General features: G+C 44.6%; 1 protein-coding gene across 2 annotated transcripts in view; it reads right to left on the bottom strand.

Annotated features, from left to right (window-relative positions):
- Positions 1–25,174, bottom strand: part of SYN3 (synapsin III) — a 248,071-nt gene that overhangs the window by 127,773 nt on the left and 95,124 nt on the right. For both annotated transcript variants that reach the window (XM_075210442.1, XM_075210441.1), the window contains exon 5: positions 4,364–4,520. In XM_075210442.1, the coding sequence (XP_075066543.1) occupies positions 4,364–4,520 (157 nt within the window). The remainder of the gene's footprint in view (positions 1–4,363; positions 4,521–25,174) is intronic.

The following is a 25,174-nucleotide window of genomic DNA, read 5'->3' as shown; positions in this document are numbered from 1 at the left end:
TGCTAACCACTAAGCCACGTGCTGTCCGTGCATAATCATGTTAGAACATGTGTTTGCATCAGGAGCAACTGTAAAAATGCATTTTATGTACAGTAGACATTAATAATATCCTGATAAATGTATTTTATGGGGAGGGTGGGGGATGCAAAACAAAAAAAAAAATGTTTAAAATGTTTTTTAATTAATGATTATATTATTAACAGGTGACTATAACTGAATATATACTGTATATTTTTGTCCTGTACATTGTGTTGTGACTTTCTATTGCACATATGTATTGTTTGTATCCAGCCGTGTGTTGTGTCTGTCTCGAAACGGCAAGTGCCGTATATGCAGAGCGTACCTACACCGTATTCAGCAAGAGACGTTTCTTCCGATCCGCTTGCAGTTCAAAACGGGCGCGCGCATGTCTTATTTACATGCGTTTTAAAAAAAAACAACGCACAATACGTTCATTTTGCGTACCTTAATGCGTTAGGCCCACTATGTGTAGACGACGGGTACATTTTGATGACCTTTTTTCTATATTTTAAAACTAATTTGGGTGCGTGCCTATACGGTGCCTATGGCGCACGTCTCACTGCATTGACAGCGTGGGGAATCCGTCTGTGACACAAGGCAGAGCCGTTGTACATAATGACCATACGTCCTCCTGTTTGTATGGCATTCCCTATGCTGTACATTACTGAGGCGCAGAGTGGGTAAAGATTACTGAGGCGCAGATTGGGTAAAAGTTAGCTCAGAAGAAATATACTTGCTGGGAACCAAACAAAACCCCACCCAGCATCTGCAAAATATATTTGTTTGGCAGAGAAACCTTATTAATTTCATTAGACATGTTGTTCCCAGGAATATTTAGGCTGCCCTCATTTGTTTATGTAACAGTGCAGTGAGCGTTACCAAAGTGTTTAATAAATAAGTGCTCCGAGATCTCATTTTCTCCTCACGGAGGGGTAGATTTACTAAACCTTCTCAAAAGGAATATTGAAGGAGTTGCCCATAGCAACCAATCAGATTTTAGCTATCACTTCTCTAGCACATTAAAGAAAATGATAGCTAGCATCTGATTGGTTGCTGTGGTCAACTTCTTCCCAACTATATCTTAGGAACCAATCAGATGTTTGCTCTCATTTTCTAAAGCGTACTAGAAAAATGACAGCTAGAATCTCATTGGTTGCTGTTTGTGCTTACAGGACCACTGTAATCAATAAGTAAACTTATATTAACAGGTACTTGATAGCTTTATTTATACACTGAAATTTAAAGGTGATCGAGGACATGTCCTACCCCAACTATAAATCTGTCCTCACATCTTTAATTTACCCCTCCTCCCTCCAATGCAACATGGTTATGCCAAGGTGCAAAGTTACTCTTTTTTTTTACTTTGATCTCCTTAATGACTCAGACACAGACAGTTTCGGTGTTTCGGGACGAGCGGTTTGATGAGTCGGTGCAGGGGCACATTAACTCTTTGCTTGCCGCTAGCCCACCAATCACCACATGAAATTGCATAAGCCATTTTTTTTTTAATTAACCCCTAGATGAACTATTTTAATATCTACAATCAACTTGTTTTCCTCTGTGGAAGGTCCGGTTTGCCAAAAAATACTGTTTCCCTAACGAAACACAAACATCTCAAATATCACTGCTTATAAGAAGTGCCTAAAACTTGATCTCATATGTTTTTCTGAATTCTGAATATTGCTAGTAATGCACTTAAGCTTGAAATAACGTTTATGTAACGGGACTTGGACCGAGGAGTGTTGTTTATTTGAAAAATAGAACATGGGAAGGACGTGAAGAAAGATGATGGCACTTGGCAGGTCGTTCCTCTGCATCACCGGCGAATCGTTTCCTTCCTCTTGTTATCATGAGCCGGACAAAATCCTGATATTGAGCGAGGATAATGTGCAGAGTGCACTGAGGATAGTCGGCCAAGTTGTCACACCTGCTAAAATATGGCCCCCTCCCAAAAAATGCTTTACGTCCAACTTAATTTACTATTGCAGGCACCTGTGCTGAATCAACTAATGATCTCGGCAATTGATTCGACTGTTCTTCCGCTATGCGGGGATGGACGCCTGGTGGTTCTCGACAAGGGTGTCCCATTGCCTAGCAACAGGCGCGCCGCGGCTTCCGCCTTGCCTCCGCTGTCGGGTGCATACGCCCGGGCTCATCCCGTTGCTAGGCAACGGGACGTTTCTCTCGGCACGCAGCGTTCTACGTCCTCCCTCCAGCCTCCTCCAATCTGTGGTCTCCTCCTACTACTTAAACCTGGCTCTGGCGCCATTAGGGTACCAGAGTAACAGGTTCCTGTCTCCAGCATAATTTCCAGTGTGTATTTTGGATTCTGACCCGGCGTTCCTGACCATTCGCCTGCATTGTGCTCTCCTGTTGTGACCCGGCTTGTCGACCATTCTCCTTCCGCCTGCCCCATATTGTTCCTGCGACCTTGGCCTGTTTGACTACCCGCTCGGATCTTCCTATTGTACCTCGCATTCCCGATTGGCTTCCAACCCGGAACGTCTGACTCTCCTTAACGCTACACCTGCGTGCCCCGAGCAGCGAAGTCCAAACCTCCTTGCGGGGGTCCCTGGTGAACACCAGGGGCACGTTAGCCTCTGCACCTGCTAGCTCAGTAGCGCGAATACCGGTTAGTGGCCTCTGCTCTCTAGTCTACGGCTGAAGCCTGACAAGGTAGAAGAAGCACTTTTTTCTGTGCACTCCAGACACACCGGTTCTGCAAAACTAAAAAAGTCTAAACAAGTGCTTCCACCTTCTGGCGAGTTTGGCTTGTGCGCGCCTTCATGCAACATTTACAAAATAGATTGTTATATCTTTCTGGCTTTCTCCTGCGCTTTTAGTCCCGTCCCTCCAGAAAAGAGATAAACCACTCCACCTGATTATTTAAATGCATGGCTGAAATGCACATAAGGCAGCTGGGAAGACACAGAGCTGTATTTAGTTAAAAGTTGCAGTAGGGCGCAAGGCCAGGATAGTTATCCTAAATGAACCCCTTAAATGCCAGCATGCGTTTGGAAAGTTGTAGCCCTGGAAGGCAGATTTCATTATCCTGCTACTGTTTTCGTTCCTACCAGAATAAAAATAAAACTGCATCAGGGTTAGAATAAATATTTTCGTACATTCTACTTTTAGTCGTGGTATAAAGGTATTTCTATAGACTATATATATTTCTGCATGTTACTATACAATGTCTATTTTAAGCTCAGGGCTCCTTCAACTCCGGTATTGCCACAAAGGCGCGAAAAGCGTCGCCCGCTGTTGTCAGACGAGCCCTAATAACCACCGGGACGCCTTTCCTAAACACGTGCACGTCCGCCCCAACTGGTCTCATTTTACCAATAACACGGGGCACTGCCCAGGCTCATTATTCTTGGCAAGCGGGCAGAGAGAAAACATGGTTTCTAGCAGCGCAGCGAGCCTGGAGCGTGACAGGGGGAACAAAAACAATCTTTTGTTTTGTCTACTTTTCTGGATGTTTTAGGAGTTATCAGCAGTCTGTATCAGGGAACAGTCCTCTGCCTCCTGTATCTACTGCTTGTCCTTGTCATCTTGTCCCAGAACACTGATTCAGCCCCGCTGCTTTGTATGAACCTTTACAGAAGAAGTATCTTGTGCTAAACAGACAGATAATTACACAAAAGCTGCTGTAACTCTTAGCAACCAATCGGCTTATCAGATTTTTTAGTGCAGCGTGTATTGGATTGGTTGATTGGTTACTAAGGCTGACAGCATTTTATATTATTTTTTTTTTTTTATTATTATTATAAGTTTTTATTTTATTTTTGCACCAGATTTCATAAGAGCCATCCCCCGTCTTGTTTAGTTTCCCCAAAAGTCACCTTTCGCACCCTTCAAATAGTAGGCAGTCATATGTATCATTTACGTGCGAACACAAATTGCGTTTCTTTGTGTCAAGTCTCGATTTTGCCCACGCGCAGAGTGAATATACGTAAAATACGCCACGTAAATGGACTTATGTTCCTTAGTGAAATAGGCCAACAATATGCCAAGAGGGGCTGTGGGTTTTGTAAAGGGCTGCAGGTGTGTGGTACCGGGGTACTGTGACCATAACATTACACCTCACTCCCAAATATAATAAAAAACAAGGAAAGTTTTTCAGATAATAAATAATAAATAAATAATAATAAATAACATAATAATAATAATAAAAAAAAAATAATAATAAAATAAATAATAATAAATAATAAAATAAATAATAATAAATAAAATAATAATAAATAAAATAATAAAAATAAATAATAATAATAAAAATAATAATAAAAAAGTTTTTTCAGATAAAAAGATAAAATAGACATTATAAAATATATTATGTACTCACCACCCAGGGCTTGCTGCAGAAGTTGTAGATGGAGTACAGCGAGTTGACGCTCGGTACCGCTCCATACTGCAGCCCAATAATCAGGCTCCGGAAATCTTCTCCAAGCGTCATACTGTATGCATGCTGCCGAATCAACACAAAGTCTGGCTTGAAGGATCTGACGGAAGAAAAATAATTTGGGGTTAGGAATATCCACCACAATGGACATGGTCACAGTTAGGGTGATATATCCTAGTTTAGTATTTCATTGCCTCTGCTAAATATTTCTACATTCTTTTATTTTATTTAAAAAAATCTATATTACTATAATACAAATGTGTTAAGTATGGCCATGAGGAATGCACCCAACCCAACATCTTGCCCGGTATTTTAATAAGGGTTTGGTGCAGTAGAAATAGTGACACCTATAGGTGATAACAAGGAGTTTGCGTCATAAAAATTGCATATTGCAAATACCGAAACAGCTGAACACACTGTCAAACAGAACCGTAAAGTTGAGCCATGGCAATCAAAAATAAAAGGCTCCCATGTTGACAGGAATTACACTCTATTTCCACAGAAAGCTGCATAAATTATATAAAACGTAGAATTTGTTTTTAGTACTATTTAAAAAAATAAAAAAGTCTATTTAGAGTCAGGCCCAGTGCGGTGATTTGCAGCGCTCCCCCCTGCCCAGACTTTGCGGCAGAAAAAATGGCTGCAAATAGTCTCTGGCTAAAGTCAGGTTAGTCAAATATTTTCCTAGGTGGTAACGCAGCTTTCTACCCATACTTAGCCACTCTCCCGGAATGTCTGGGAGACTCTTGAAATCCGGGTAGGTCTCCCGGACTCCTGGGAGAGCAGAAAATCTCCCACATTCTGCACATCGGAAGTTTCCCATCCCTCTCCTCCGGAATCTCCTGGAGGGCAACAATGCAAAGTTGGCAAGTATGTTTCTATTAGATCATCTGCATGCTCCTTCCCAGCATGAATGTTGGTTTGTTGCAGATTTGGGTTAAATTTATCGATACAATATACCCCTCATGTCTCCGCGATGCCATTGGTTCACGATATAGGACAGGCTGCATTCGCACCAATATTGCTTCAGCTGACAACATTGATACTTGCAATGGTTGCACTATAGAGGGGGTTATCCACTTTGGACTACTACTGCCCTTATGTAGGCCTGCCCCTCACTCCCACCGGTACCTGTCCCCCAAGACCTGCAGTCGGACGCCAGGAAACTATTGAAGAGGACTATGAGGATTCATTTATTTTGCACACTGTGCACACAACATGTGACGGGCAGCACGGTGGCTAAGTGGTTAGTACTTCTGCCTTACAGCACTGGGGTCATGAGTTCAATTCCTGACAATGGCCTTATCTGTGTGGAGTCTGTATGTTTTCCCAGTGTTTGCGTGGGTTTCCTCCAGGTGCTCTGGTTTCGTCCCACACTCGAAAAACATACTGGTAGGTTAATTGGCTGCTAACAAATTGACCCTAGTCTGTGTATCTGTCTGTGTGTGTGTGTGTCTGTGTGTGTGTGTGTGTCTGTGTGTGTGTGTGTGTGTTAGGGAATTTAGAATGTAAGCCCCAATGGGGCAGGGACTGATGTGAGTGAGTTCTCTGTACAGTGCTGCAGAATTAGTGGTGATATATAAATAAATGGTAATAATAATAATAATAATAATAATAATAATAATAATAATAATAATAATAATATTAAAAAAACATATATCAGCTCCCAGCTGCAGATAACCAGGGGAGGGTCTGTGGGATTGCCCTCCTTCTGATCTGCTACATTGAGGATAAGTCAAAAGGGGGTTGTCTAAAAGTTCAGTATGGGCGTAGCGTTGTTCTGTGGGAAAGGCCATGCAGGTTAAAGAGTGGTCTGTCCACATTCACGAAAAGGTTTTCCCTTTCATATGCAACAAAAACTGTGTGGAAGAACCACATGTATTCAAAACAAACATCTTTCCAAACTTCTACAGCATGAACGTGCTTCCTAAGCCTGCAGTTCTTCCTACAAAAATATACATTCTTTCTAACCTTTGCTATACTACTTACGCTTGTAGACATTAGCGAAGTTCCTAAATCAGCATATTGACATTGGAAACAACCCCAGTTTACTTTGGGTGGAGGAAGACATCTGAAGGAGAAGCCATTGATGATGTCGTCCCATCTTTTACAGGGTATAAGTTGGCACAAGCATAAGAGAGGTAAAAATAAAAAAAATAAAATGGTCTAGTTTTAAATGGTGAGCGAGAGGTCAATGTTTGGGTAACAATGCAATGCCGTCTGGTTGAATTAAACTCCCGTATGAAGGATTGTGAGGAGGAGGATTAGAGAGAGACTACAAACACCCGTCGCTCAGATCCCGCAGGTGGAGGAGGCTGGCGGGAAGTGGTAGGAATCCGAACATTTCCTGGATGAAATTCCAGAGCTGAGCTGACATAAGGTAGAGTTTTAGGCAGGCGGCTCAGAGAAGACATTTAATAGCTCTTGGAATCCACAAAGGCCTCCCGGCTACTGTACTTCTTATAAACAAGCTGGTGTACATAGACATTGATGGCAAAATAAACCCTCGCTTATTCCCTATATAAGGGGACATTATAAATAGTATAAAAAAAGATATGAAATTGATTGTCGTTCCTAAACAAACTTTCAGTATCATTAAAATGTCCAGCTGTGATTGCACTGTCTGTCTGCCTGTCCATGTGTACCTGTTAGACAGGCATCATAAGCGTCTATGTCCTTACTCAATCAGACAGTGTAACAATTGTGTACTTGGATCGGCTGAGGCAAAGCACATAGGGGACATGTGGGGTGTCAAATACCAACACATCAGGACAGAAAGGGGCACTGATAGTGATAGTCTGCAGGGTATAACTGGAAGCCTCACTATAAGTTCCAGGTTTCAAAGATGTATCACACAATCTACTTATGCCACATTTACAAACAGAACTGTATTTAGCTTAATGCCTGTGCCAATAGATGGCAGATGCTATACAGCACCTCAAACTTCTTTTATATCCTTCCTTAAGTAATAGGAGAGGCTCCAAACCTTTCCTGCGTGAACAAATACCAGGCTCTGCCAAGTTGCTGGCACTACTCCTGCTTCAAAGCAAACCATACACCTAAGTAAAAATGTCCAACATTGTCCAGCTGTAACCTTATTCTGTTAAATACTGGTATAGAATTCACCCCAAACTCATGTGTAATAATAAAGTCAAAGTTGTCCTAATTTGCGTTCTCCTCGTTTATTTCAAAAGTTGCTGCTGGGCAAGGGCAGAGGAAAGACCAAGAACCACTGAGCCCAGTGACAAATTATCTTGACGTGGACGTGTGCCCTTCTGCCGTGCCCTGGAAGAGGGTGAAAACGGAAGAGAGGATGGAGGCCCGAAAGAAAGAAGAGGGGAGAAGACTTCACTTACCCAGCCCAGGATCCAGCGGCGGTTAGTTTTTGTCTTTTCTTTCAGGTTCCGGCAGCAAAGGGCAAGTGAGCCAATCAGGGCTCACCTTTCTTTGCTGGCCAATCGGCAGCCGGATAGGTGTTCCAACCCTGCTGTTTGAATTAGCCAATTAGCGCACGTGGTGGCGCTGAGTGAAGTACCGGCTGGTGTTTCCCCAGGAAGAGGACGGGGGGCTTAGGTAGTACACCACATACAGCTGCTAGCAGAGTTGCGCTGACTGGTCATTAGTTGTTGTAGGATCAGGGCGCTTGTTGTTTAGCTAGTAGCATCTTGTGGGTGGTACACTATAGTCCCATGGTTAGTGTAGGTGGGAGGCTGCGTGTTGTCATTGCAGGTGACGGAGGAACATGATAGCAGGAGTCAGAAGTGGGAGCAACTTGGTGAGTATAGTTACTAGGTTTCCCTACTTCTGAGTGTGCCCTCACCTATTGGCGAGTAGAGTACTTGGGCGGAACTGTTTCTAGTCCCAAGTATTGGTAGCGCCGGTTTGTGGTCCAGAGTAAAAATGAGGTGCCGGCAGGCGGGGTAGAGTGAGTGTCTCTGCCCCTTTGTCGTGGTCTTGGACATATTGTCCCCTGGTGCAAGTAGATCCTCACTTCTGGTTTCGCCCCCAGGCCTCAGTGCGGAAGGTCGTGCCAAAAAGAGGATGTAGAATTGAACCTCGGCTAGAACAGGTAGCGGACAAGGCGGTGTGCTTCATCATGTTCTCTCGGGATCGGGTGAGTCATTGGGGTGTAGGGCAGGGGACTGTAATCTGTGTGGCTCTGTCTCCTCCTCCTCCTCTGTCTCTTTTGCACTCCTTTCATTGAGGCCTATGGTGGTTTTGAGATGTTCCCTGTCTGCATGCTATCAGATACTGCCTGACGTAGAGGAGACATCGATTATCGAGACTTCAGCAGCGGACGAGGCTGGACTTCTGTAGCGGAAAAAGTTGGACTTCTGTACCGTAAAAAGTTGGACTTCAGCAGCGGAAAAAGTTGGACTTCAGCAGCGGACGAGGCTGGACTTCAGCAGCGGAGGAGGCTGGACTTCAGCAGCGGAGGAGGCTGGACTTCAGCAGCGGAGGAGGCTGGACTTCAGCAGCGGACGAGGCTGGACTTCAGCAGCGGACGAGGCTGGACTTCAGCAGCGGAGGAGGCTGGACTTCAGCAGCGGAAAAAGTTGGACTTCTGTACCGTAAAAAGTTGGACTTCAGCAGCGGAAAAAGTTGGACTTCAGCAGCGGACGAGGCTGGACTTCAGCAGCGGAGGAGGCTGGACTTCAGCAGCGGAGGAGGCTGGACTTCAGCAGAGGACGAGGCTGGACTTCAGCAGCGGACGAGGCTGGACTTCAGCAGCGGACGAGGCTGGACTTCAGCAGAGGACGAGGCTGGACTTCAGCAGCGGACGAGGCTGGACTTCAGCAGCGGACGAGGCTGGACTTCAGCAGAGGACGAGGCTGGACTTCAGCAGCGGAGGAGGCTGGACTTCAGCAGCGGACGAGGCTGGACTTCAGCAGCGGAGGAGGCTGGACTTCAGCAGCGGAGGAGGCTGGACTTCAGCAGCGGAGGAGGCTGGACTTCAGCAGCGGAGGAGGCTGGACTTCAGCAGCGGAGGAGGCTGGACTTCAGCAGAGGACGAGGCTGGACTTCAGCAGCGGACGAGGCTGGACTTCAGCAGCGGAGGAGGCTGGACTTCAGCAGCGGAGGAGGCTGGACTTCAGCAGCGGACGAGGCTGGACTTCAGCAGCGGACGAGGCTGGACTTCAGCAGCGGAGGAGGCTGGACTTCAGCAGCGGACGAGGCTGGACTTCAGCAGAGGAGGAGGCTGGACTTCAGCAGCGGACGAGGCTGGACTTCAGCAGAGGAGGAGGCTGGACTTCAGCAGCGGAGGAGGCTGGACTTCAGCAGCGGACGAGGCTGGACTTCAGCAGCGGAGGAGGCTGGACTTCAGCAGCGGACGAGGCTGGACTTCAGCAGCGGACGAGGCTGGACTTCAGCAGCGGACGAGGCTGGACTTCAGCAGCGGACGAGGCTGGACTTCAGCAGCGGAGGAGGCTGGACTTCAGCAGCGGAGGAGGCTGGACTTCAGCAGCGGAGGAGGCTGGACTTCAGCAGAGGACGAGGCTGGACTTCAGCAGCGGACGAGGCTGGACTTCAGCAGCGGACGAGGCTGGACTTCAGCAGAGGACGAGGCTGGACTTCAGCAGCGGACGAGGCTGGACTTCAGCAGAGGACGAGGCTGGACTTCAGCAGCGGACGAGGCTGGACTTCAGCAGCGGACGAGGCTGGACTTCAGCAGCGGACGAGGCTGGACTTCAGCAGCGGACGAGGCTGGACTTCAGCAGCGGACGAGGCTGGACTTCAGCAGCGGACGAGGCTGGACCCGTTATTGTCTCTCTCAGAGGACCATCAGCCGAGAGGATACAAAGAAAAAAACTTTCCACTGGAGAGAAGTAAGAAACTTCTCAGGATGAGGACAGGAAAAATAATTAGGTAATAAGTTAATCTTTGCTTTTAATCATGAACATGTTTACTAGGATTCAGAGTCCTAGGATAGATTCTTCAGCTTCCGGGTTCCAATAACATCTGCACCTGCAGAGGGGTATGTACTGGGGGCTGTTGGTACAGTCTCACTGACAGGGAACATTATCTGTGTAAGGGCTCCGGACAGGCCCTGATTAAGGGTTCGAGCCTCCCTAGGCTAATACACTCGTAGCGCCCCTTCACCTTCCACGCCAAGCTAATACTCAGTGGGTAAAAACGAACCTCTCCTTAACTTAAAAATCCGGCTTCCTGAGAACCCCCTCCCCCCTCCACCACCACTAATGTTTATGCTACAGTTCTTTCACAATTCAGATCCACTTGGCTTTTTAAAAGGGTCTCAGCAATATATGTCACCCGTTGCACTTTCATTAAAATAAGAACTGTACAGAAGTACAGAACGAGCGCTACTGAGGGTAGAGAAGTGAAGGGGGAGGGGGCTGTGTCGCCTGTCACCATCTTTGGCTCTCATACTCACTAACCCTCAGCGCCCACCCAAGGATGACCCATTGTCTTCATCCTCTGCCGCGGCAATACGTCAAGATTAAAACCTTACTACATTTTTCTTTCATTTTTTTATTTTTACATTGGAGAACAACTATACTTATATTCTAAAATTAATTTCAGTTTCCAAAAATCCCCCCTCACCAAAAAAAAAACCTTTGCACCCTAGGCTGCAAACTAATCAGCCTACTGGATAATCAGGCTCTGGCTGTGGAGAAAGCGATAAACTTAGAATGGAAAGTTTCCTATGAACTGTTTTTAGTGAACTTGAAGGGAGTGGTCCTCCAATTTTTAGACAGGGAAGCCTGTTTTATTAGGGAGGGCCTGACTGGCGGAGATTTATTTTTCTTATTCTTATTTTTAAAGACTGGCTGCGGTCAGCTTAAATGTGCTGGCGTGAAGCCTGTTTATTGGACAGAGACAGAGCGTGACCCTTCACCACAGCACAGGTAAACCCAAGTGTGTAAATATATATATATATATATATATATATATATATATATATATATATATATATATATATATATTACATACACACACACACACACACTACTGCAACTTCCAATTATAGTTGAATTGAATCACAAAACAAATGCAAGACTTTATTTAAGGAGGATTGTGTTACAAATAATATTTATAATAACAGAGCTCCAACCGGGCACCCTGTGCAGGAACTATAACATATATTAATACATGACATTCGTTTAGTTAAACGGATTGTTTATGATACGGATGACATCTAATATTTACCGTAACATATAACATTTCAATACCATATATTCAGCTATCTTAGCTAATGATAAACTTGTTATCATTATATGTACATGATATGCAGCTATTTAGGTGGTTTAAATAATTGATGCCGACATAAGGAAATGTATTTGTGTTATATACATATTAGCGCTCATCAGTATTTGGGGGATACATTATGTACATTATTAGTTCAATAAATGATTCACAAGAATACATATAAGTGTATAGCATAATTTGAAAGATAATATTATACTATAGATTAACAAGTGTTACAAGTTATAACAAACCTGACAATAAAATAGGAAGGAGCTGAGGGCCACAGATGGAGGATCGGGGGCCCGCATGAAGCCCTAGGGCTGTTTTCTATCCATCCCGGTTATATCACATTCACTATTTCCCTAGTGCTTCACTCCCATTATATACTATTTTTCTCTCTATTTTAGCCTTGTTTCTCTTGCCCTTGCTTCAGATTTGCTCTTTGTTTTAATCCCTTTAAATTTTGCCCAACATTAACACCCCCGTCTATTAGTCAGGTTGATTGACAGCCTTATTTAGACTACTAACTGCGCCTCAAGGTTAGTTTTCTGTAAAAAGTCCCTGAAGAAGAGGGGGCGAGATAATGCAGAGATTTTCTTTTACTAGTGTAATAAAAATAATAGTTTATACAAAAAAATTCCATCCGGATAAGGTAAGCGGAGGCCCTCCTGTGAGACAGACAACTCCGGGAAAACACTGTCTGCCTTAAAACAAGCCCTACAGTTTTCATGGTGAATACACAAAAAAAATATAGTTATATTGAAATTAAAGCAACGTTGCTGAGATAGGGGTGTTTTTTTTATTTTTTTTTACTTGTTCCATTTACAGCTTCGGCTTCTGTGATGATTTTGTTAGTATTCAACCATTATTCAAGGGCAGAACATAAAAAAAAAGTGATGAAAATTGGTGCAAATGAAAAAAGGTGGTGTTTCTCACAGCAACCAATGAGATTCTAGCTTAGTTTGTGAAGCAAAACTGGTTGCTAAGGGCAACGCCACCTGTTTCTTTTCTGCATGTCCCAATGCAACTTACCACGCGAGTTGCGTGACCTGAGCAGGACTGCGGAACTCAGTTAAGGGTAGGTGGTTAAGCCACTCAATTGTACTTCTGTGTCCATCTCTGTCATCAAGGATCATTACTTTCTCTGTATACCCGAGTCTAACGGGATAGTCACAAATCTCTTTACCCTCTCTAGCCTTGAGAACACACAAAATGCACAATGGAGCCATTTTTAAGCCCTTCGACCCCACCGCTAATGATCGCTGGGCGGCCACTAGCGGTCATCTCCACTCTGAGCCGAACGCTCTGGCTAGTACTCAGTCTAAGCACCGCTACAGTTAGTCTTATTCTGGATATACACATGTGATCGTTTTCTTGTACAGTTCTAACCACAATAAAACAGTCCTACACAGAATTGTTGTATGGAGGTCACCCACGGCCTCTACTACAATATATATAGAGAATATTTATCACTCACATCAGTCCCTGCCCCATTGCAGCTGGGGCATGCACTGTATGCACCTATATACAATGTAGTTTACAAAGGCTTCTACATTGTACATAGGCGCATACTTACATTACATCATTAACAGCCCCGATAATGCCGTCGCCATGGTGACTGACGTCATGAAGGGCAGCCGGAATCTTCGTCATTGCTTCAAGTCGCTTTCCACAGTAGTCGTCATTGGGGATCGTCGCTAAGGAGCCCTTCGGAATCATCATGTCGTGGTAAGTCTTGTCGGGGTATTCGGCATCGATATGCCGTACCCCACCCCTAGGCACAATCTCTCATACCCTAAGCCCTGCCCCATCTACCAGCTGCTCCCGTAACTTAGAGCATTACATAGTCCTGCCACAGTACAGAATAATTACTTCCGCCCTCAAATTTCCCAAACTCCGCTAAAGGGTAACTACACCCTAGGTGCTGTCGGTCAATCTAACAACCCCACCTGAGCAGGTGACAATGCCCCTCGGCTAACAGGCCCAGCAATATTTTATGGATAAATTGCAGCGATAAGGGATTTTTTTATCGCAGCGGAAAGCGATGATAAAAATAAATCGACCTTATCGCCGCATATTAATAAACAGAAGCCTTAGTCAGTTTGTGGCTCCGGAGGAAGCGTCCGATCCCGGCCTTTCCCTTTCAGCCTCAGTGACCAACGACTGACTTCCCATCTGCTGCAGAATCATCCTACACAGACCCCCATCAGCGGTGAACGATTGGCCCCCCTGGTCCAGCTGCTCCCCCGCTGCGCTGCTGCCTGGCGTCTGTTAGTATTTATGGGCAGAGCAGACTCTGTAATATAACATGTAATAACAGCCTGGGGGGAAGCACATTTTTGGCTTCAGTTCCCAGCTGCTCCCTAGCATGTCTTACTAATGCAGACATGTAGCAGGTATGTTCTGTGACACGGGCCGGGATGTTTTAATCCGTACAGATCATTATTCATGCTTTATGGAGCGTTTAACCAGCGAGCAAACCTACTATTGGATATCTACACAATATAAAGGGACTCTAATCTGATATTTTTTTTCTAGTATACTTGGTATCTGTGTAGTGTAAATAATAGTCCATGAATGTATAAAAAGATCTTGCTATTGGAATTTACTTGTTTTTTTCTGATATTGCAGCTTGGTCTGATTACTAAAGTGCTATATTGCAATGGCTTGGGGGTGTGGCCTAAAGCTAAGTGATATATGTGACATCATTTGGGGGTGTGGTCATATCCAGAAAGGTTTTAAAATAAGACCGACAGGAGGCAAAGAGGCAGCAGACGGGACTGTCCCGAGTCGTGGGCCACAAACGGGACGGGGCTTAATGGGAAAGTGGGTGGGTTTTTGAACAAATAGGGGCATTTGTGGGCGGAGATTGGATGGGCGGGGCAGGGGGTTTATTCTGTCCCGCTTTCGGGATTCTGAATGTTGGGAGCTATGCACAAATGTGTAGCAAATGCAGTCCTCGGGGTAAATGCATACTTGCCTACGTTTTAAATCTGTACTCTGGGAGATCCCAGAGTACAGGTCATGTGAAAGAGGGTAGAAGGGGGCGTGACAACGTTGTTGTGTAACTATAGCCCCGCCGCCAGTGAAAATACAGAAATTCAAGGTATTGAATAGGGGTTGTGGGGTTTAATGATGAGATTAAGCCCCGCCCCTGCGATTCACTGCTGTGAATTTTGGCATTTTATATGATCTGGGAGGTTTGTCTACTCTTCCGGGAGTCCTGGAGGACTCCCCGAAATTCAGGATCCTCCTGGAAATTCTGGGAGAGTAGGCAAGTAGGGGTAAATGTATCAAATAACGATCCTAGAAAATCAACGCTATTCTGCAATATTGTCGAGCAAGTTTAAAACTTACCTTTTACTTCCCACGACGGGTGTGTCCCTACAGATGGTCGCCAAACAAATACCAGACTTGAATCTATCTGGATGGATCAGTAGGGGTATTCCTACTCTCATCTCAGTGCCCTGTATTCGCTCCCTAAAGGCGATTTTTACAAATATCTCCAGATCAGGCATTTATTAACCTCACCTCCGTTGAGACATCTGACAATAGGTCCTCCCCTGGCCAGGTATTACTCCCCGTTAACTAAAGGGGGTAGTAGAGTCAGCATTACCCTTTGGTATAAAGCCTTCCTGGGTCTCAATAATACTACATCTAAGTCTAAACCTCAGATCCAATGGGAATCAGACATCCAGTTAGAGCTGTCAGAAGAAGACTGGGGACATATTTTTGCCAACTCCTTTAAAATGTCCAAGTGCCTTAATCATACTGAGATGCTGGTAAAATTATTGAATAGAATGTACGCCACCCCAGTCAAACTTCATAAAATCTGCCCTTCCATATCCCCGCTATGTTGGCGCAAGTGTTCTGAGCGTGGTGATATTTTCCATATATTCTGGTCATGCCCTCTAGTAAGGCCTCTATGGAATAAGGTCTTTCAATTGATAAGCACAGTCCTTGGTCACTCAGTCCTCCCCATGCCAGAATTTGCTTTACTGCAGTACTATCCCCCTTCTCTTCCCAGTTGGGATAGATACCTGGCAGGCCAAATATTGATAGCAACCAAAGCAGCTATAGCTCAGGCTTGGAAGCAGCCTCTCCCCCCTTCCCTGGCCAAGGTGATCTCTAAAATCAACTTCAATTTTGAAATGGAAACCCTGGGGGTCCCATAATCCACTTCAACATCGTCCCCGCTGATTAAGTGGAGAGCCTGGCACATTTATGTGACAGATGGGGAGGGAAACCCTTCATGTTCCCTACCCCCGCCCTTTAATGACGCTGGTGAATGATCCTTGGTTTGTCGATTATACAGTGTATTAATTAAGTTTAATGTGTTCCATTCCCTTTATGTACCCTTTTCCCTTTTTTTTCTTCTGTACCCCTTTCTTTTGAAAAACTTTAAAAACCAATAAAAATTTTATTCGTTAAAAAAAAAACCTAACCTTTTATTAAATTGCTGTTTTATAGCTTGCCGGTAATATCGCAGACTATCGTTAATTTGCTAGAATGGCACTTTGATATATTTACCCCCTGATGTCCCCTCACTGTGGTAGAAAGTAGCGCTTGGATGTGACGTTTACATATTTGCGCACTGTTAGCTGACGGAGGTGTATGTTAGAGAGCAGACACTAGGACTGCACCTTGACGTGTGCCGGACAAACGCTTCACACTAGTGCAAAGCAAGGCCGTGCGCTTTGTAAATGACCTCCAGAAAGGGATGGAAGGGATTTTCCATTTAAGCTCCAAATCATTTTAATGAAATCTTTGCAACTTGCTGTCTACACATTTTACCAAAGGCAGGCATTGTACAAAGAAAAAATAAAAAATGTATGTAGGAAGTTGAAGTTTGTCCATCCTTACAGTCCCCTAAGTAACAAGAATGCTTTGTACAGATTAGTGGATTCACACACACGGGGCATGGCTAGTTATGTTCTATTGGTTGCTTATTAAAATATCTTTCTTTACTTAGGGAAAAGCAAAAATAGCACATTTCCAGGAAGAAACCCTTGGTCACTTTCATGCAGCAAGTCCAACCTCAGAAAAATATACCCAAAATGCATTAGCTTTTCCTTTCAATTATGTGTATTCCAAATATGTGTACTTCTTTTGGAGACCCAAATCTATCTATCATCACATTGGACTTTGCGTCAATCTTACTGCCAGGAATAATCTCACATGCTACAGAGGAGCATCAGAGATGATTTCTGGCTCGGAGAGACTGCACCTTGTGTTCTGAACCATCGTTTTCATCTCTGCTCCCAGACTTCATTTAGTGACCTGTGTGTTCTGTTTATTTTTGTAAACTCCAATGACCCTGCTAACATTTTTTAGCATTACATTAATAGAAATATGTGGGCTATTTCAGAACAAATTCCCCACGTATAAATGTTCCCGGTTACATTCCTCACACACACACAGCATAGGATAAGCCCCTCATATATGATCAGTCGTATGCAGGTACCTACAAGTTGGAGAAGACGAGGATTCCACAGGAAGGTTCTGTTGTTTCATAACTGTGTTGAGTACATGTGAATGAAGGTCTTTAAGATATAACCGTTGACTGTAAACAATGCTGAACACGTGTCTACATCTCCAATGTTTATACTACATGTTATAGGGTTATGCAGAAATATTACGGGCCTCGTTAACAGTTGGGTGTCCGTCAAGTTTTGTGGCATAAACAGGTACATCTGTGCACCACGCATGCCTACCAAAATACATCCGTTTCTAGGGCTTTGTGTATCTTAAACTCGTGGCAACTTATGTCTGGAGAGGCGGATATCCTGGAGATACAACCTAATAAGACGTATTTTTGTGGTACTGGAGACCTGGGGGTAAATGTATCAAGTTGAGAGTTTTCCGGCGGGTTTGAAAAGTGGAGATGTTGCCTATAGCAACCAATCAGATTCTAGCTATCATTTTGTAGAATGTACTTAATAAATGATAGCTAGAATCTGATTGGTTTTTCAAACCGGCCGGAAAACTCTCAGCTTGATACATTTACCCCCTGGTGTTACTATACACGACGATGGTGATAAGGATGACACCAGTAGCGCTGTGTACCTGCTTCGGATTGGCTGCTTGTGTTTGGCACCTCCAGCTAAGGCAACCTATACACTACCGAAATCTTCTCCTGATCTGTTATCTATTACGATTTTACCAAGGCTTGATTAAAAAAAAATCCTGATCAGCAGCCGATTCCTGTGTACACACTATACACGTTTTACACGATTTACCTTCAGATCTGTGCTCTTCATCTGTCATAACCATCGGCTGAAAAGTTGGTCACTCTGTAATCTCTATGGAGATCCTGATCGTGAGTGAACACACACTCCAGGATTGGAACGACATCGTTCCATCGTTAAAGAAAGAAAGAATTTTAGTATGGTTTAAAAATCAAACAAAACAAAACCATAAGCTTTGGAACAATAATCGCTCCTCGTTGCAGAGTACACACTAATGCAAAATCGGGCGAACAGTCATTTATCGGGTGATTGGCCCTATAATTGGCTGAAAACTTGTAGTGTATCCAACCTAAGAGTATTCACTAAGTGTCTTGGCTATCTTACATCAAGTCACAGCCGTCTACTCAAATTTATTATCTGTCATTTCCTTTTGGACTAATGCAGAGTGAGAGGTGGTGCTCAGGGAAGAGGCAGATGTAAGGGGGCTTGAGGGAAAGTATCTTAGTTTTAGAGGCATGGGTGATAAACGGGCAGTGTCCAGGCAGGACATACAGCAGGTCCAGGAGATGGAAGGGAACGGACATGAGAGTGTTGTATCGAGTCCTCCTGTTGCAGTGTTCAACGTAGGCTGCTCACCTCCTACATATCTCTCAAAATTGTTGAGACAACTTCAGCGAATCAGTGGCACGCACACAATAAGGGGTGTGGCCCTATACTTGCCAACTTTGCTCGTCAAAATGAGGCGATTCGCGGTGAATTGCGTCGTTTTGGCCACACCCACCGCAGCAAAATGACGTCTTTGTTGCGGGGTGGGGCCAAAACAATGCGATTAGCGGTGCCCCGCCCCCTCCCGTACTCTGACCACGCCCCCTGCCCGGGATCTCCCAGAATTGCCTTTTCAAAGGTTGGTAAGTATGTTCCAATTAAGCACAAGACGTCCCCAACTCTATTCTGCAACCGCCCACCAAAAAGCTCTGTATTGCCACACACAGATGCGTGGCACCAGTGGTGCTCAGTCCCCCGTCCCTCCAGAGTGCAAAGACAAACATGCCGACTGGTGGGATAGCGGGACAGACCCCTCATATTGGAACTATCCAGCTTAAATAGGGACAGTGGGAAGGTATGCTTCCTGCATAACCCTAACCACACCATATAACTCCTAACACACACTTATAAGACACTAGGAAGATCTTGTTCAACTCTTGTATAACTGCTCCATAAATTATAATGTCACCTCAGCTATGTTACAAATTATCACAAAGGTCGTTACCCTATCTTGCACAAGCCTGTAATACATTGTCTAAATAACACAAAGAGACATATTCATAACGCACTGCAGGCCAAACATAATTGAAATAAGTTCTTTCCAGATATATATTTAAATCCTATATGCACCTATAAATATGTGATTCTACCTGCGATATTCATTTTTGTCATGAATAAATGCTGCGGCCATTCTGCAGCCCTGACACCGCTCTATAAATACCATTTCACTAGAGTCAGGTGTAGCCGGAAGGTGATGGCCGAGGTAGAGCTAAATTACTGGAGAGACAACTAGGAAAACTATCGCTAAGTATCAAATTTACTTTCTGGGAAAGAAAAGAGAAAAATAAATAAACTAGGAACCTGGCGTGAGATATTTCCATTGATAACAAACTACCTGTGACCCCGAAAACCCCTGACAGCTGCAGGAGCTCAAAGCTGTAATTAAATAAAGTCTGAAGACGTCTCCTCTGCGGCAGCCGGTGAGGAAAATATAAACATTATTTAAAGAGCTGGAATGACTCCCAGTAAAAGTATAGAACTGAGGGACTCTGGCGCAAAACAGAAGATGGCTCCGGCGCTAACACATAAGTCAGGGCCACTAGATCTGGCACAGGTACTAACACATAAGTTGGGGCCACTGGATCTGGCACAGGTACTAACACATACGTCGGGGCCACTAGATCTGGCACAGGTACTAACACATACGTCGGGGCCACTAGATCTGGCACAGGTGCTAACACATATGTCGGGGCCACTAGATCTGGCACAGGTACTAACATATAAGTCGGGGCCACTAGATCTGGCACAGGTACTAACACATAAGTTGGGGCCCCTAGATCTAGCACATGTACAAACACATACGTCGGGGCCACTAGATCTGGCACAGGTACTAACACATATGTCGGGGCCACTAGATCTGGCACAGGTACTAACATATAAGTTGGGGCCACTAGATCTGGCACAGGTACTAACACATAAGTTGGGGCCCCTAGATCTGGCACAGGTACTAACACATAAGTTGGGGCCCCTAGATCTAGCACATGTACAAACACATACGTCGGGGCCACTAGATCTGGCACAGGTACTAACATATAAGTCGGGGCCACTAGATCTGGCACAGGTACTAACACATAAGTTGGGGCCCCTAGATCTGGCACAGGTACTAACACATACGTCGGGGCCCCTAGATCTGGCACAGGTACTAACATATAAGTTGGGGCCAGTAGATCTGGCACAGGTACTAACACATATGTCGGGGCCCCTAGATCTGGCACAGGTACTAACACATAAGTTGGGGCCCCTAGATCTGGCACAGGTACTAACACATATGTCGGGGCCACTAGATCTGGCACAGGTACTAACACATATGTCGGGGCCACTAGATCTGGCACAGGTACTAACACATATGTCGGGGCCACTAGATCTGGCACAGGTACTAACACATAAGTTGGGGCCACTGGATCTGGCACAGGTACTAACACATACGTCGGGGCCCCTAGATCTGGCACAGGTACTAACACATAAGTCGGGGCCCCTAGATCTAGCAAATGTACAAACACATACGTCGGGGCCACTAGATCTGGCACAGGTACTAACACATATGTCAGGGCCACTAGATCTAGCACAGGTACTAACACATAAGTGGGGACCACTAGATCTGGCACAGGTGCTAACACATAAGTCGGGGCCACTAGATCTGGCACAGGTACTAACACATAAGTTGGGGCCACTGGATCTGGCACAGGTACTAAAACATACGTCGGGGCCACTAGATCTGGCACATGTACTAACACATAAGTCGGGGCCCCTAGATCTAGCACAGGTACTAACACATAAGTCGGGGCCACTAGATCTGGCACAGGTACTAACACATAAGTCGGGGCCCCTAGATCTAGCACAGGTACTAACACATATGTCGGGGCCACTAGATCTAGCACAGGTACTAACACATAAGTCGGGGCCCCTAGATCTGGTACAGGTACTAACACATAAGTCGGGGCCCCTAGATCTGGCACAGGTACTAACACATAAGTTGGGGCCCCTAGATCTGGCACAGGTACTAACACATATGTCGGGGCCACTAGATCTGGCACAGGTACTAACACATATGTCGGGGCCACTAGATCTGGCACAGGTACTAACACATATGTCGGGGCCACTAGATCTGGCACAGGTACTAACACATAAGTTGTGTCTAGTACTACGCTGATGTCAATCAGATTACTGTTGGGGGTTGATGTAGTGCAGGGCTTCACTGGTTAATCACATGGACCCTTTGTGCACCCCGTCTAATAAATCTCTGTCACATGGCAGGGCTAGGACTTCCAACACTCAGGCAGAACAAAGGGAACAGGGCGAAGTTTTTAATACGAGCAGGAAACATTTTAGTTTTGAACAATGACCTAGTCACTCAAAGTGAAGATAAACTCTTTATTCTTTTATTTACTTAACCCCTGGTGACAGTTCTACTGACTGAAAAGGGAAATTTCCTAACAAGCGACATACATTGAAATATGCACAACTGCCAATAAATTGTTGCTAAAAGCATCCTGCCCTTTTGAATCTTTCACTAAACACATTACTTTATCTTTCTGGCTACTTTCTGTCTTTTTCACCAGAGCCTTCATAGCATCCAAAAAGATCTGTTTATTTTTGTTATCATTGAATAAGACTCAGAACTATTCTGCGGATACAAATGTATCCAGTATGCCGAGCAGTACTGTCGTATCCAAGGGCAATAGATGTAAACAAACCTCATTGATGATATAAAGGCTGCGGTGAAAGACACAGAAGAGAAATCAACATACTTAGTAAAAGTCCCGGGAGGACGTGCAAAAAACAGTAAAGTATTCTGACGGTGTCAAACTACAACTAACACATTTGTAGGAGATATTCTATTCCTGTCTCACGGTACATAAATACAGCGACATTTGTCATAGTCACGAGAGGCTGTTATATTACATCATACATTATTTTATTGATAAACACCTACCCTTATATGTAATTGTATTGACTGTATCATTTCTGTGCAAACACAGGACGCAGGCATGTATAAAATACTGTATATCAATCGTAGGAAATAATACACAACAACGCCGTACACGTTGAGTATATTATTTATTAAATAAAAAAATAAAAATGAATAAATACAATATAGGAAAAACATGCCCTTTACCCCCTATAATCCATGTAAAATGCCATCAGCCTGACCCTAATAACAGGATTGCAGGTGGTGGGAATTGCCCTCCCCTCCCTATCCCGGGTAATGTAAATCCCAGCAGGAATTCCGCAGTGATACATTGTAACTGCTGCTGTGTCACAGGGGTAGGACATGTGGTGACCAAATGTGTATAACGTAGGGACAGAGCTGGGACCTACCTGGTGTATAGGACACACTGGGGACTCGTAACTTCAGAGTGCAGCTGGGTAAACAGTGGGACGTGAGGTGCAGCCGGCAGGCTTGTGGGGACAGGTTTATGGAGGAATGCACAGGACTGGGGGCTGCCAGCCCTGTCTTAGGAGACATTTTTCCTGCTGTGTTCCGAGGAACAAGTAATGAAAGGTTTGATGCAGGGGGTCTCTGTCTATGACCAGCTAAAACTATGCAACCTGTTAACCCTGTGCGTGCCCCTGTAGTCTGGTTGTGTCGGGGTAAGGCGAGTGAAGACACTAGATGATCAGAGGCTGTTTTTTGTGCCCGCTGCGGAACCTCCTGGGGACCTATGTCATTGGCAGGGGATGGCTGGCAAATTTTAGCCCTGGGAGCAAGACTTAGCAGCCTATTAGGAACATTTTAAAGGAAAAAAATGCAGAGCAGAAGCCCCCCTACCTCCCAGACCCTGGTCATTGACCATATTTATTTCAAGTAAATGCACCAAATTCTTTCCGCACAGCTCATCCACGGGAGCGCACCCACGGCTGTGTGTAAGACTGGTCTGTGCGGATGGTTTACACAATGCTTGGTCTGAGACCAAATGTTGTTCTCCCTAGAAACAGGTGCGACGCAGGTGGAGCAGGTGCGGACCAGCGGTATGGAATCATATTTACTCATTTTTAGGATGCCGGAAATCTCATTGTGGTCAATGTAGCAAAAATAGGAAGAGTTATGGAAAAGCTTATTTTTTGTCATATTATAGATCATTTTCACTGTATAATACCCATAAACAACGGTATTTATTCCACTGTTCTGTAGCGGTCCTGAAAAAATGCAATATAAAATTCAATTGTGTGTGCAAAGATATAATAGAGTTATGCCCACTGGAATCAACACACAGGGGTGGAAAGCTGATCAACCTGAAGTGTTTTATGTCTGCAAGACCAACTGACTACCCCTGTCACTAATGCTGGCCTGATATTGGCCCAAATGAGCACGATGCCCAATAATGATTGTATCGATGTCAATAGGATCACTATCATGCATGTAAGTAAGTATCATCGCAAGCCATCTGCGGCCTCTGTCCACTTGGCCCTCCAGGCAGGCGGCCATATTTGACTCGGCCTCCCACAAGTGTGGTGAGATTGAATAGTGATCCTGGTCAACTTAAGAATCCTTTAATAAAGTGACCTATGACCAAGCAGAACTTGCCCAATCTCCTAAAACGTCCCAAAGTCTCCTGAGATTCAGGGAATTCTCCCGGTCTTTCAGACACCCTCCCACTCATTTTGTATATAGGGCAAGACATTGATGATGTGATTAATGTCAAAGTGGCCCTGCCTCCGACTGCGTAATGGCACAGTAGGGGTGCTGAGGCATGATCCCGGAGGGAAGGTCCAAAAATTAGGCAACTATTTTACAGTCTAGTACACACATTGTAACACAGTGGAAGCAAACATATTGTGTATTCACTAGCGTGTCAATATCGGGTGGCTTACTGGTTAGCACTTCTGCCTCACAGCACTGGTGTCGGGAGTTCAATTCCCGACCATGACCTTATCTGTGAGGAGTTTGTATGTTCTCCCCGTGTTTATGTGGGATTCCTCCAGGTGCTCCGGTTTCCTCCCACACTCCAAAAACATACTGGTAGGTTAATTGGTTGCTATTAAATTGACCCTAGTCTCTCTCGGTCTGTCTGTCTGTGTGTATGTTAGGGAATTTAGACTGTAAGCCCCAATGGGGCAGGGACTGATGTGAATGAGTTCTCTGTACAGGGCTGCGGAATTAGTGGCGCTGTATAAATAAATGGTGATGATGATGATGAAAACTCTGGATTTTCCTCAATATTGGTTCAATATACTGAATGTCTCTATTGTGTTTAAGTGAGAGGTTCCTATTAAACTGCGTTATTAGTTTTGATAACGGATGTCTGACCTGGAGCAAAACAGAAATCGTGACTAATATCTGATACAGAAAAACCCTTTCATGTGTTTACAAAGCATCGCTTTCTGCTGACGAGAGGTTGTGAGAGAATCATTACTCCTGGCAGTACATAAATAGCTTCACACCAGAACGCCCCCGGGGGGCAATCACTTCACACTGTACTAGCAGAGGGAGATGCACTGAAATGGTGAACAGTAAAAAGTCTCTGGTCCCCAGAGCTTCAGGTAAAGAAGACTCAGGCGTGGGTGAAAACAAATTACTTAAAAAAAAAACAGTGTTCTGCCTCATTTGTGTTCAAGCGGAACAATGAATATAGCGCAGAAAAAAACAGAACTGTGGAACGTCAATGGAGGTCATTGGTCCTATGTGAATTGTATAAAAAGGATATTGTGAAATTGAGAACAAGTGCTTCTTAGTTCTATTAAGTGTAAATGGTTATTATTCCCTTGCAGCCATATTCAGGAGCGCCTTCTTGCCGCTTTATTATGGCTCCCTGCACTGATGTTTTGCGCGACATTAAATGTTATTTATGAAAGTGCAAAACGTGGTCGCACACATAATTTTTATTTGTGCAGGTAATATAACTGACATCACTGAGAGTGCAGCCTATCCATTCACTAGGAACCAGTGACATCACTGAGAGTGCAGCCTATCCATTCACTAGGAACCAGTGACATCACTGAGAGTGCAGCCTATCCATTCACTAGGAACCAGTGACATCACTGAGAATGCAGCCTATCCATGCACTAGGAACCAGTGACATCACTGAGAATG

The sequence above is a fragment of the Mixophyes fleayi genome, chromosome 4 (assembly GCF_038048845.1).
Source record: "Mixophyes fleayi isolate aMixFle1 chromosome 4, aMixFle1.hap1, whole genome shotgun sequence".
Classification (NCBI taxonomy): domain Eukaryota; kingdom Metazoa; phylum Chordata; class Amphibia; order Anura; family Limnodynastidae; genus Mixophyes; species Mixophyes fleayi.
Note: the sequence above shows the minus strand (reverse complement) of the source record. Positions and strands in the feature narration are given on the sequence as shown.